A 12443-nucleotide genomic window follows, 5' to 3' on the forward strand; every position below is an offset into this window, starting at 1 on the left:
CAAAAGGATCATTCTAGTGCCTTAGACAATGTTTGTCAAATGTCTACATGTCCCAAGAAGTAACTAAGATGACAATCGTTTTTTTTATATTTGGAAAATACATTGCCGAGTTTTGTGAAAATTACATTTGTAGAGATGATCAGAGCTTAGTTATTGTATGTTTCCCAAATGGCCATATGGAGTCAGTGACTCGTTCAGGAGCTTCATGATAAACGGAAGAATTTGAAAGAAGCTGATATTAAAGGTTCAATGGTTTTGCACATTAAGTTACATTAAAGAGTGGTTGACACAAAGTGCCCATTTTAATTCAAGCACCTACATTTGGGTGCATTTATGTTGCTTCTGTAAAGCAAAACAGGAGTTTCCAGTTATGTGACCAACAAAGATGCAGGTTCAACATTAGAATATGCCACAAACTGGTTTTGCAACTCTTGAATCCCACATGAGATAAGTCTGGAACAGGTGAGTAGAATAAAAAGGCTTTAATTGTCTTATTTTAAAACAAAATGAAATAGAGTAGGTCTTCATCTGAACAGGAAAAGCTAAAATCACTGGGAAAAACATAGAACACATGGAGGCCAAGAGTGCAGTTTAAACTTTTCATTGCTTAAATACTACCTTGCATTCGCATAAGAATGCCACATGAATAATAGGCTTAGTTTCGAAATTAAATCCAAGATAAAATATTTCTCATCCCGGGAAGGTTGGTTATTTTGTTCTTCGTCAGTTCAGCATGCCTCCTTGCTCCTAATCAACACGTTAACCTTGCGCTCGCTGTGGAAATAGAAATGCCTGTAGTTACACAACAAATTAAACACACGACTTGACTTCTGATAAATTCTAAGTTGTTCCCGACACGCTACACTCCTTTCCCTCTACACAAACACCCACCTGTTGTTAAAACACAGCATGCATTCGTTGGCATAGGTGACACCGTCGGATCCACAGACTGGTTCATAGTTGCGTGGACACATGGGTAGGCTGAACTGTGCACAGTCAGCCTGTGTGCACAAAACAGAAACAAAGATGAACGCTCCCCTGTACTAACGTAAATTGGTTTGGTTTGTCATAAACATTTTGCTCCCTCACCTGTTCCCCTTCGCCAGGAAGCAAATTGGCTCCGTGTACTGCAACTGTTGATTGCGTTTTCAGAATAAAAATCAGTCCAATCAATTGAATGTGTTATAAGAGCGGTCTCCTTAACATGTTAAAAGTCTAGTCGACATACTTCTAACGATTTAGAAACTGTTATTGCAGAATGACAGAGCGTGTCTAGTTTGTTGTTTGTGAGCTACATTTCCAAAGCCGGTAAAACACGTACATTTCAGAACAAATGTCAAGTTCAAACGTGGTCTTACCAGCAACACAGAGGAAGGCAAGTATAAGTCTTGGTAATGTCCTCATTTTTCCACGTCTTCTTCAAAGGTATTTACTCGACTGATGATGGCGCTAACCAGGTGAGTCATATTTATATGTTTTCTGTCTCCACCCCGTAGTGACACGACGTTTAAATAATGGTTGGCCTTGGCCGTGAGTGTGGGCGAGAATGACGCAATTGTGCATGTTTGTCGAATCATCAAATGTTAATCTTGTATTTTTCTCAGAAGGCTAGCTTGATAGATACATTTGTCCTTGCATTTTAAGAACAAGGTTAGGTTGGCTAAAATTAAATAAAGAGCTGAAACTGACATAACAGGTGGTTGTTTGCGCATATTGACCTTTAGACATGAAACCAGATGTTCCAGGTATGAATGCCCGTGAGTGATCTGCTGTTAAAACTAATACAAACTCAATTTCCTTAAGTAAACTCAATTCCCAATAACATGTAAATAAATGTCAAATATATAATCATAAATGTTATCTACGGGTTTATGGTAATAGTATCCTATACAGTAGTAAAAACGGCGCCATCCTGATTTCAACACACATGGAACTGGATTGAAGTATACCCATAATTTGACTCCTACTGATATAGTTCATGCATCTTCTCACTCTGTCCTCGATGCAGCCAAACAAGCAAACAGAAATGTACAGTGTTTACTTAGTCCAAGAGGGCGAATAACAGCTTTTTGAAAGGTTTTGGGAAATCCATCCTATAGGCTTCATACCAACGTTGTTGCCACACCTGACCTCATTATGTCAACATTTTGTGATGACACAATATGTTGAAAGAGGCTCTCTCTTATTCAAATTTCCTGTCATTACTCCTAAAGGCACGGTGTAGAGATGACTGTAGTATATACCCTGGTATATTTGCCTTCTACCACAATAGTACAGTATCAAATCTTCCAATGCCAATCAATTGATTGCTGAAAGTCCCCTGCTGCATCTTTGTGCAAGCCGTCAAAATTGGACACACGAGGGCGCCATTAGGTAAAGCATACACGATGAAGGAAACATTAATTCTTTCATCAGATACTTAAACTGGAAGTTTTACACTTTTATACGTTATCACATATCACTTCAGCAGTAGTTCCCAAATTCACTCGGATTATGATGACGGAAAATGCTGAACACTTCCTGACAAATAGTTGAAGTTTTGGATTTGACACTTAGAGATAATGATAGCCAACAGACAATGATGACAAAAGGGTGAGATAGGTTACAAAATGTGGCAAATGTATTTAGTAACTAACTGAATGAAATAGGAAAATGCACTCTATCCATCCATGCGATTGTCATACATTACGTGACGATGTTTTTCGAAGATACCTTATTCATGAACCACACCATAAAACAGACTTACTTAGTATGATATTACGCAGAGGCGAGGAAATCCTCTCACCGGCTCTTATCCATTACGCACAGAGATATCACGCATGCCGTTAGACTGCGCGCGCTCCACTATGGACTTGGTTGCAGGTGGAGACGTCATGGCACGCACAATGAGAAGGATGAAAACGAAGGGAAACTCGAGGATGAGTCACGACCTATTTTCTAACATATCCTTAAAGATTTGTTATTCAATTGAGATTATTCATCATAGATCACAAATGTTACCTAGGACCCGGGGCTAGACTACTTGGAGCTCTCCTCCTAATCGAGGACACCAACATGGTTAAAGTTGGACGCCTTTGTGAAAGTCACGTATTACAAAAATATTATTTCTCAATGGAAATCTCACAGTGAGAGACATGGAACTTGAGGCAAATTCAAGCGGTGTACATTGTTTGTCTCACAATGAGAACGGAAGCTGCGCGGCGGAACAGAACTCGTCCGCCGGAGTGTCCACTGCGCTGGCCAGCGTGCTGATCTTCACCATAGTGGTTGACATACTGGGGAATGTGCTCGTTATCCTCTCTGTGTTTCGGAACAAAAAACTAAGGAATGCAGGTGAGGTATCCACGTAACCTAACTGTAAAATAACTTATCTCCATGAAACCCCCGATTTAAGTAATTTTTGTGTCACTAGTTTCAGACTTTTAGAAAACGTTCTTGTCTTTGTTGGCTTTTCATTTAGGAGGCGAAATGTTGTTGTTTATGTTCTATTGTGTGCTTGACAGATGGGCAGGTATAGGCCTGTGACTATAACTGGTTCATTGTTACCGAGGGACTAATTTAACTTTATTACAAATCTGTTTTTACAACAACCTTGACGGACCTTCATAACACTATCTGCCTGTATCCACTTAATTTCCTGACGGTGATAGTTCGTGGCTCTCTACAGAGCAGGTCTGTTTCAGGCGGACTTGCGATTCCGTTGACTGATTAGTCATTAAGAGAGATGAAAGTCATGACCTCCGTGAGTGAGGTTCATATTGTGCTGCTATCTAAAATGAGCTTCTGCCTCAGATACAGTAATGGAGCTAACATGGCCCCTGGCAGGACTTGGCTGCACCTATATATCTCTCCATAAATAATGACCCCTATCGTCAGCCTCCATCCTTGGGTTGCCAGATAAATCACTTTTCCCTTTCTCAGGTTCAGGAATGTGCATGTGGACATGCTCAAGGTGAGGAAGTATTTTGGTTTCGACTGTAGATCCCTAAGCAGTGTTATCTAAAAGCACAACTTCACATATTCGATACATATTCTAGCCTGCCTTTGTTCAATGATTGTATGTTTGATACATGGTGGGTCCGTTTATAAGATGGTGAAGCAGGTTATGAGGTGGTACAGTTAATTAACATTATGGATATCCAGCAGCAAAATTACAACATATTGGTTTCATTAGTACAGTGCTCCAAGCAATCAAGCATTATTATTTAATGTTTTTGCCTAAATAACTGGCAGAGTTATAAAGACTCATTTGTTTATTGGAAAGTGCAAGCCTCCCTCTCCATGGCCATGAAAACTTCAACCCTGTGGCAGGTTGACGAACACAGAGACAAAGAGCTGTAGTCAACACAGATTACACCATAAGCTAGGAAGCCTCTGTGAAGAACACGTCTTAACATCCAGGTCATCAGACATTCCTGAAGAATTGGTTTTTATTACCAATCAGAGGCTATAGATTACATAATATGTCTGATGTGCCTGTTTCACAACAAAGCAGCTCCAACCAGTTAAACAAGGGGGCATCTAGAACGTTGTAGAATATGAGAGACTGGCTGGCAGTGCATAAAAATGAAATAGAATGTGTAGCTGGTTGATGGATCTAATAAGCTTCTGTGTACAGAACAGCCGAAGTATACCTGCTGTCGTTGTTGTCAGGTCCCACTGACCGAACGAACAGCATTGTTTCTATTGCCACTACTTTGAACATAGAATATACAATTTGGATATAGGTCTGACTTGAAAGAGTAAGAGGAAGGCAAAATAAACAGAAGGCAGGAACATCTCCTCTTTTCTGTGTTGTAGTCCTTTGGGCAGAAGAAATGGCTGAAAGTGTCACTTCGGTTTGGTGCTCAGTAATCAGCTTTTCCTTCCTCCTGCTTAAAACAACTATTTTTAGGAGTAGGGACTTGCATTATGAAAGTTTAATTTCAAAAAGCTGCCCAAGTGGAAACCAAACAACTGGATAGATCAAGTAAAAAGTACAGTATTGTGTGATATTTGAGCTTTTCATGGCGTTACTGAATAACTATTGTTTAAACCAGTTTCTGTGGCAAGAGATGGAGATGATGGAATTCAAATGTTGAATGAAATAGGTACAATACTGCTGCGGTATCCTTCAAACACTTGAAGCATGTGCACAATAACATAAACTCACGCATGCACGCACACACAGAAGAACACACACACGCACGTACACACACAAACACGCACACACCTGCGCAGACTGCTGAAACACCCCATCTGCTATTTGTCCCTGTTCCCTGGGATCCCACCATTCTGTCTGCTGGTCAGCCTCTCCAGAGACAGAAAGCTGTAGCAGCTTTCTGCTCTGCTTCACAAAAACACTGCCATTATCCGGCTGCTCTTATCATATCCCCTCCTCCAGCTCTTCTCTTCCTCCATTTGTACTCTCCTCTCCCTCTGTCTCTTTCCTTATATCTCCTATCCTTCCATCTGTCTCTCTCTCCTCTCGTCTCATCTCCTCTCGTCAGGTCTCCCCCTCCATCTCTCTCCCTGGTTTTTAGTGTTGTTCTGTCCCATCCAGTGGGCAGGTACTGATGTGTGTCTCCTTCTGGGTGCCTGTCTGGTGTGAGTCTATGTGCTTTCACTTGGAATGAAGCCAACATAGAATAACCATGCGCCAGCACAGGACATCCCCCTGACTGTCCTTTGTCCAACACAAACATAGGTGTTATGTATCACAGAAAACTGGAATGAAGAATATCTGAAGAATATGTTTTTTGTTTGCGTGCTTATTTGTGTGTGCCTGTGCTTGTTCTATTGTGTGTGCGTGTGTGTGATTGGGAGCGTGTCGGTCTATGACTATTAGTGTGTGTTTTGGTTGCGATGGGATGGAGGGGATGGTGACTAACGAGATGAGATCCTGGAGGTCGGCATCAGGTGGAGAGTCTGTCTAGTGAGAAATGTACACTTCCTTCCTGTGCTCCAGAGGGTAGCATGAAGAGAGTGCCTTCAATCTCCTCAGACTTCAAAATGAAGCCTCAAAATAATCAACTATTATTAATAGATATCTCCAAACTGCCAGAAATTACCGAATTATCAAAGAGCAATGATGACATTTCATGGATCAAATCCGCCGTGGTCTGTACTAAATCTTTAGGGGAGTGAATGAAGTCTGAATCTTATTGACCAGTAGGCAATTAGAATGATAAATTATGGGATGTAGGTGGCTGCAGGGACCTTTTGAAACTGTGTAGTGACACTCTTCAGCTTTCAGTCAATCTTTCCATCAGACACATCAGTATGTTTGACACAAACACATGGATCTATTTATGTATCCATATATATGTCTGCCTGTCTGTCTGTCTCTCTTTCTCTCACTCTCTCTCTCTTTCTGCACGTCTCTCTCTCTCAGGGAGAGACGAGATATGTTCAGAAGGAAGATCAAGAGTATGAATAAGAACTAAAGGTTCCTTACGAAGCTGCAGATTTAGGGTTACTTAAATTACTTATACGTTATGGTGGACTTCGGCATTCACATTTTCCAAACTTGTTACTTTGATTGTAACGAAACTTTCTTTGCCAAAGCTCAAAGTGACAGGTCTGAAGACTAAGAAGATAGGTGATACCAGAGGTCTCATTGGTCTGTAAGATTTGATGATGATGATAATGAAGATGATGTTTTTGGCTGGCTCTAGGCAGGCTGTCATTACCAAAAGGCAGTAGATGTCAGCTTGAATGTCCAGTTTCTTCGAAATTCTCTGGCCCTCTGATCATGAGTTCATGGCATAGTCACTACCAATTCATCAGACCCAATTCTCTCGCCAGGAAGTTATGTGTGCTGTATTTTGGATAATGTGCATGATTAAGTCCAAAGTCATCTTTTTTGTTATAAATAAAATAACAATCATGTTGTGAAAAAAAAACAATTTCCATTTGATTCTTGCACTGCCCACAGCGCTTGTAAATAGTCTTAGTTACACACATAAATATAGACTTAAGAATCAAAGGCCCAGTATATGGGCAGATTATCTTTGCTGATCAGATTTCTTTGGTGGTCCTTTGAAGGCAGGAGAACACAGACAGCTGGTCTGAAAGAGGGACAAATGCCCCCAGGAGCAGGAACTGATGTGGGCGTACAGACACGTGAATCCCAGGAATGCACAGGCTTGTCTCCAGGACTGTTCATCTACATACTGTAGATACATTCATACAAACATGTTCCAGCATTCCTCCTTCTTCTGATGTCCTGCAGCTTCCACTCTGTTCTACCAGTGTCTAAGGATCGCTTTGAACGCATTGGAGACACATGGCTGGCTCTTCAAACAGAGCCAGGTGTTTATTTTTCTGTCTGAAGTAGTTATCTTTTAACGCTTTTTAGGAATAGGAATTCACTGGCATAGGAACTGGAGGGTGTTGACATACTCTGCCGATGCCCTTCCCTAAACCCTTCTCTACAGGGAACAACAGACAGTCATGCTGTTCACTAACAAATGCTCATTTAGACTACACGTGTCCAACAAACTGATGACAGCAGATGTCTTAAAGGGGAAATACATTTTACATAAAAGAAATTCTGACTACAGTTATACATTCCCCCACAGCATTTCCAATTATACTTAATGGCAAATAACACACTGTGTCCTGAGATGGTTCATATTGGTTATCAATTGTTTATGTGTTTTTAAATCACTGTAACTCATTCAGAAACATGTCGCCGGATAATGTCTGAGAACATGCCTTTACCAAGGTGTTTTGACTTTGATTCATGAATTCTCAGTTGTTTTACTTTAGTTTTTAGGATGCACTCCTTTGAAAACTAAAAGCTTTCCATAGGAAAGTGATAGCTGCTACTGTACTGTATATGAAGACAGTGTGATATTATAGAGTGATCATTTATACATATTGTAGTTTAGAAGATAAATTCTAAGAAATTGGCCTCAACATGGATTCTACTCACTTTAAAATGCTCAGTTCTAATTTTATCCATTGCAAAAGCTGTCTGAGTAGAGACGATTCCAAGCCTATTGTTGGGAAACTCTGCAATCCGGATGAACCAGGCTGTAACAATTGACTTAAACAAGAGACTGAGGAGAGACAATAAATAGAAAACATGATCTCTCAGCACCCCCGACAGCCCAGCTCCTCTGAAACCTGCTGAGAATGCTGCACGCCGCTGGTGTCTGATCCAAGCCAGTCAGCTCACAAATGTCAGCTCACATTTGTGAAGCTCGCATGGTATTCACAGCGCTGCGTGCGTTTGTCATTGTGCCGGGGTTTGATTTCAGACTGATGCATGGCGGTCTGAGTTCCTGCACAGGCATGCCAGAGGCACAGCCCCTGTTGCTGTCCTCTGCTGCTCTGCTCTGTTCGCTCTATCACTGGGAGGATGAGGTAAGTGCTACAACAACATGGAGCCCATCTGTGAGAGCTGCCAGGCTAGAATGTTGGCAGACATAAAGACACGGAGTAGCACACTAGTAGTAGAGGAGGTCCCTGTTTAATTAGACAGCGTGAGTAACAGTTTGCACTCTGAGCAGGGCTCATGGCTCTGGCAGAGTTGTTGGTTTGAGGCAGGGCCTGCGCACCATATAAAGATTTAACAGGGATTTTTAGACTTGGAAAACGGGGTCACAGGCCTGACTGCTGACATCTTTGCAGGCTATTATTATCAGAGTGTGTGAAAGGGATGGAACACTGGCCAGAGCCGGGTGCTGGATTGGGTAATGGTTGTCAGGGTTGATACTAGCAACAGACCGGGCTCTCAGACGCCGGTGGGCCAGTAATTATCTGGTCACAAGCCCTTACACAACTGGCATCCATGTGAAGCGGCCTAACCAACAAATGATCCTCTCTTTCGTCTTAGCCCAGTATACAAAGCACAAACGGTAGAAATCCACTGCTCCCTCTCTCTCACACACACATCCACACACTCAGGCACAGTGTATAACACAAAACACAAAAGCGCATTAAATCGTTTGGTGGAACAGCAAAACTCTATAGTACTTCCTTCACAGTAAGAGGAGTCAACCCTGCCGTCAGCAGGGGCAGGAAAGGAGAACTCTGAAAGGTGGCTGGGCCATTTAAGCACTTTAGACATAGTAAATATGAATAAAGCATACAGTTTAATATAGACAATTGTACTTACTAACTGCACAATTTGCATGTTGCTTTGGACAAAAGTGTCTGCTAAATGGATGCATAATCAAATACTGTAGTAGGCCTATGAAACCTAAATGCTTTGTCTTTTTCACATGTTGCAGGGACATCCATACCCTTGGTATAGGGAAGTAGTGATGGAGACATTTTTTGTTTCCCACAGAGAATTTGACTGACTTGCAGCTGAGCTCTACGATCCATCTTGATATCTGCCAAGGTCGTTATACTTTATGATTCATGGCTCTCCGTCCCTCCCACGGCCCAGACGTCACTATGAGGGGTGGTTGGTGCAATTCATGGAGATCCAGTGTCACACTCCCATCTCAGTCCACTGGGAAGACAGGAAGTGATTTGACAGTAATCAGGGGGTTGAAACCATCCATCCATCCTGTCCTGATCTAATTCTGCCATTTTACTTGGTCCTCCTCAAGGCAGTATTTGAGACTTAATGAAATACAAGAAAGATGTCTCCAATCCATTCGCTGGTTCGGAAATAAAGGACATACAGTAAATCATGACCTGGGCTAGTAATAATTCTGTGTAAACTTCAAAACAGCAGGAGAACCAACCAGAGACTCTCCAGTCCAGAAGCAACCTCTTTACGTTCTGGTCCACCATTTTGCTGATCTGAAACGATTGCATGGATTGTACCTTAAAGGTTTTGGGGGGCTCCTAATAAAATACTTTAGATGGATAGGATGGATTATTTTAAATGGAAGTGTGTTTGTCTGGCCTTGTTGATGTCTAATCTGTAACTCTTCACAGGCAACATCTTTGTTGTGAGTCTCTCGGTGGCGGACCTGGTGGTGGCAGTGTACCCCTACCCTCTGGTCCTCACGGCCATCTTCCACAACGACTGGACCATGGGTGACCTTCACTGCCAGGCCAGTGGCTTCATCATGGGCCTCAGCGTCATCGGCTCCATCTTCAACATCACGGCCATCGCCATCAACCGCTACTGCTACATCTGCCACAGTCTTCACTACGATCGCCTGTACAGCCTCAGGAACACCTGCTGCTACCTGGGCCTCACCTGGCTGCTCACCGCCCTCGCCACCGTGCCCAACTTCTTTGTGGGCTCGCTGCAATACGACCCACGCATCTACTCCTGCACCTTCGCCCAGACGGTGAGCACCTACTACACCATCTCTGTGGTAGTCATCCACTTCCTCATCCCCCTGCTGGTCGTGTCTTTCTGCTACATGAGGATCTGGGTCCTGGTCATCCAGGTCAAACACAGGGTGAAGCCAGAGTACAGGACCAAAGTGAAGCCGAGTGACGTTAGGAACTTCCTGACTATGTTTATGGTGTTTGTGCTGTTCGCTGTGTGCTGGGCGCCGCTGAACCTGATTGGCCTGGCCGTGGCCATCAACCCCATGAGGGTGGCGCCCAACATCCCAGAATGGCTCTTTGTCATGAGCTACTTCATGGCATACTTCAACAGCTGCCTGAATGCTATCATATATGGACTGCTCAACCAAAACTTTCGGAAGGAATATAAGACTATCGTGTTGGCCCTGTGCGTCCCCCGTCTGCTGCTCATGGAGACCTCCCGCTGTGGGACAGAGGGGATGAAGAGCAAGCCTTCGCCCGCCGTCACCAACAATAACCTGGCCGAAATAAACGTCTGAGGTTTGTTTGAGAGGGAACTGGGTTGTCGTATCGCGGCTCTGGACTTGGGAAACACACTGACATTGAAGCCAGGCTGTTAAGGTGCCCTACACTTACAGTTGTGTCACTTCCATTGTGCCTTTCCTACAGATGAAGTTACAGGAGGGTGTCACACTAAGTAAGGTCATGTTGACTGAGTTACAAACATGCAGTAAGAGACCTCACATGTAGTCATACCCTACTTTAATTTGTCTGTCAACCCACTGTGGCATTGTCATGTTTAGAAAAGGGAAAATATACACAGCAAGCAAAATTATGAGAGACAAATATATATATATATATAAAAAATAGGATTTTGATTAAATAAGGGTAAGAGGATGTGTTTGATCAGCTGTCTGCAGATCGGTCCTTGTCAGTTTTAACAATTCATTGAGTGTGCCTATTTTACTACAGATCACATCAGCCAGTGTGGTCCCCCATACCAAACAACAAAATGAATGACATGATGGAGAAAAACTGATGTTTTATTTTGGTCTATTTAGGCGTAGCTTTCTAAAGAATTTGCTCTTTCAGACATATACGTACTAGAGTGCCAAGCTCAGTTACAGAGGAATGAAGCATTTGACTAAGAATAGTCATAGTGAGTTAAGGTCTGTGTCGGAAGCACTGCATCCTGGGGGAAAAGCATCCTCATGTATCCTCATATTCAGAATGACCTTGCCAGGGTGAGCTAGACTGGCTCTTTTCAACACTACTAATCCTGTGTACCAACAGAGGAGCAGCAGCAACAGCAGTCTGTCTCTCATCTCCCTGATGTGGCAGAGTGTGTGTTAGTGTGTCTTAGTGTGTGTTAGTGTCTGTTAGTTTGTGAGCAAGCCTGCAGTGTCCTATTCACTCTTATGTTGCTTGTTTTAATGCACTGTGATTCTGCCACAGCCTGAGGGCTCTGTCTTACTGAGTCAAGCGTATCTCTCACAAAAATACTTTCAAAATAAATATCTATACATTTGTGGATGTGTTGACTTGAGTTTTAATTCCAAAAGATACCATATAGATGACGAAAGCACACTTTGTGTGTTGTGGGGTTATTCAAAGTTTTGCTTTTAAATACCACTCTTACGTAATGTCTGAACTTGAACATGGTGAATTTATTGTATTTTAATGTGATGAATCTACTGTATCCAAAATTATCAAAAGAAATAGCACAACTAATAAAGAAATCCTTAAAACAAGAAAAGATTGAGGTCAGAAGGACAATGGGAAACAAAAAGAGCTTGCTTTCTATTCCAGAGCCTGAGGTTACATACCCATCATGGTGAAGAGATATCATCTTATGACAGCACGAGTGTGCTTGGGCTCATGTCACCCTGGCTATGATGAACTCCGACAGACTCCTCCCAACACAGCCTCCTCCTCCCAACACAGCCTCCCCTCCTAACACAGACCACTCCTCCAGGACAGCCTCCTCCCAGCAGAGCCTCCTCCTTCCAGCACAGCCTCCTCCTTCCAACACAGCCTCCTCCTCCCAACACAGCCTCCTCCTTCCAACACAGACCACTCCTACAGGACAGCTTTGTCCCAACACAGCCTCCTCCTCCCAACACAGCCTCCTCCTCCCAACACGGCCTCCTCCTCCTAACACAGCCTCCTCCTCCCAACACAGCCTCCTCCTCCCAACACAGCCTCCCCTCCTAACACAGCCTCCCCTCCTAACA

General features: G+C 42.9%; 2 protein-coding genes across 2 annotated transcripts; one reads left to right on the forward strand and one right to left on the reverse strand.

Moving 5' to 3' along the window:
* Positions 1 to 69: 69 nt before the first annotated feature.
* LOC124468657 (serine protease inhibitor Kazal-type 1-like) lies at positions 70 to 1469 on the reverse strand. Its single transcript, XM_047021518.1, has 4 exons — positions 1359 to 1469; positions 1090 to 1133; positions 892 to 1001; positions 70 to 774 (listed from the first exon to the last, which is right to left on the reverse strand). The coding sequence occupies exons 1-4, from the start codon at positions 1402 to 1404 to the stop codon at positions 729 to 731; spliced, it is 246 nt and encodes an 81-aa protein (XP_046877474.1). The 5' UTR covers positions 1405 to 1469; the 3' UTR covers positions 70 to 728.
* A 76-nt stretch (positions 1470 to 1545) lies between these two features.
* Positions 1546 to 11737, forward strand: LOC124468650 (melatonin receptor type 1C-like). Its single transcript, XM_047021505.1, has 2 exons — positions 1546 to 3333; positions 9883 to 11737. Exons 1-2 carry the CDS (start codon positions 3135 to 3137, stop codon positions 10746 to 10748), a joined length of 1065 nt encoding a protein of 354 aa, XP_046877461.1. The 5' UTR covers positions 1546 to 3134; the 3' UTR covers positions 10749 to 11737.
* The last annotated feature ends 706 nt before the right edge of the window (positions 11738 to 12443 follow it).

This window comes from Hypomesus transpacificus, chromosome 1, assembly GCF_021917145.1.
Source record: "Hypomesus transpacificus isolate Combined female chromosome 1, fHypTra1, whole genome shotgun sequence".
Classification (NCBI taxonomy): Eukaryota; Metazoa; Chordata; class Actinopteri; order Osmeriformes; family Osmeridae; genus Hypomesus; species Hypomesus transpacificus.

Bases quoted from the DNA above. Each gene is read 5' to 3' on its own strand.
- LOC124468657 (XM_047021518.1), bottom strand. From the start codon at position 1,404: ATGAGGACATTACCAAGACTTATACTTGCCTTCCTCTGTGTTGCTG. The intron at 1,002-1,089 runs GTGAGGGAGCAA...TTGTGCACACAG, and splicing joins TTCCTGGCGAAGGGGAACAG to GCTGACTGTGCACAGTTCAG. The intron at 775-891 runs GTGGGTGTTTGT...CTATTTCCACAG, and splicing joins ATGCTGTGTTTTAACAACAG to CGAGCGCAAGGTTAACGTGT.
- LOC124468650 (XM_047021505.1), top strand. From the start codon at position 3,135: ATGGAACTTGAGGCAAATTCAAGCGGTGTACATTGTTTGTCTCACAAT. The intron at 3,334-9,882 runs GTGAGGTATCCA...AACTCTTCACAG, and splicing joins CAAAAAACTAAGGAATGCAG to GCAACATCTTTGTTGTGAGT.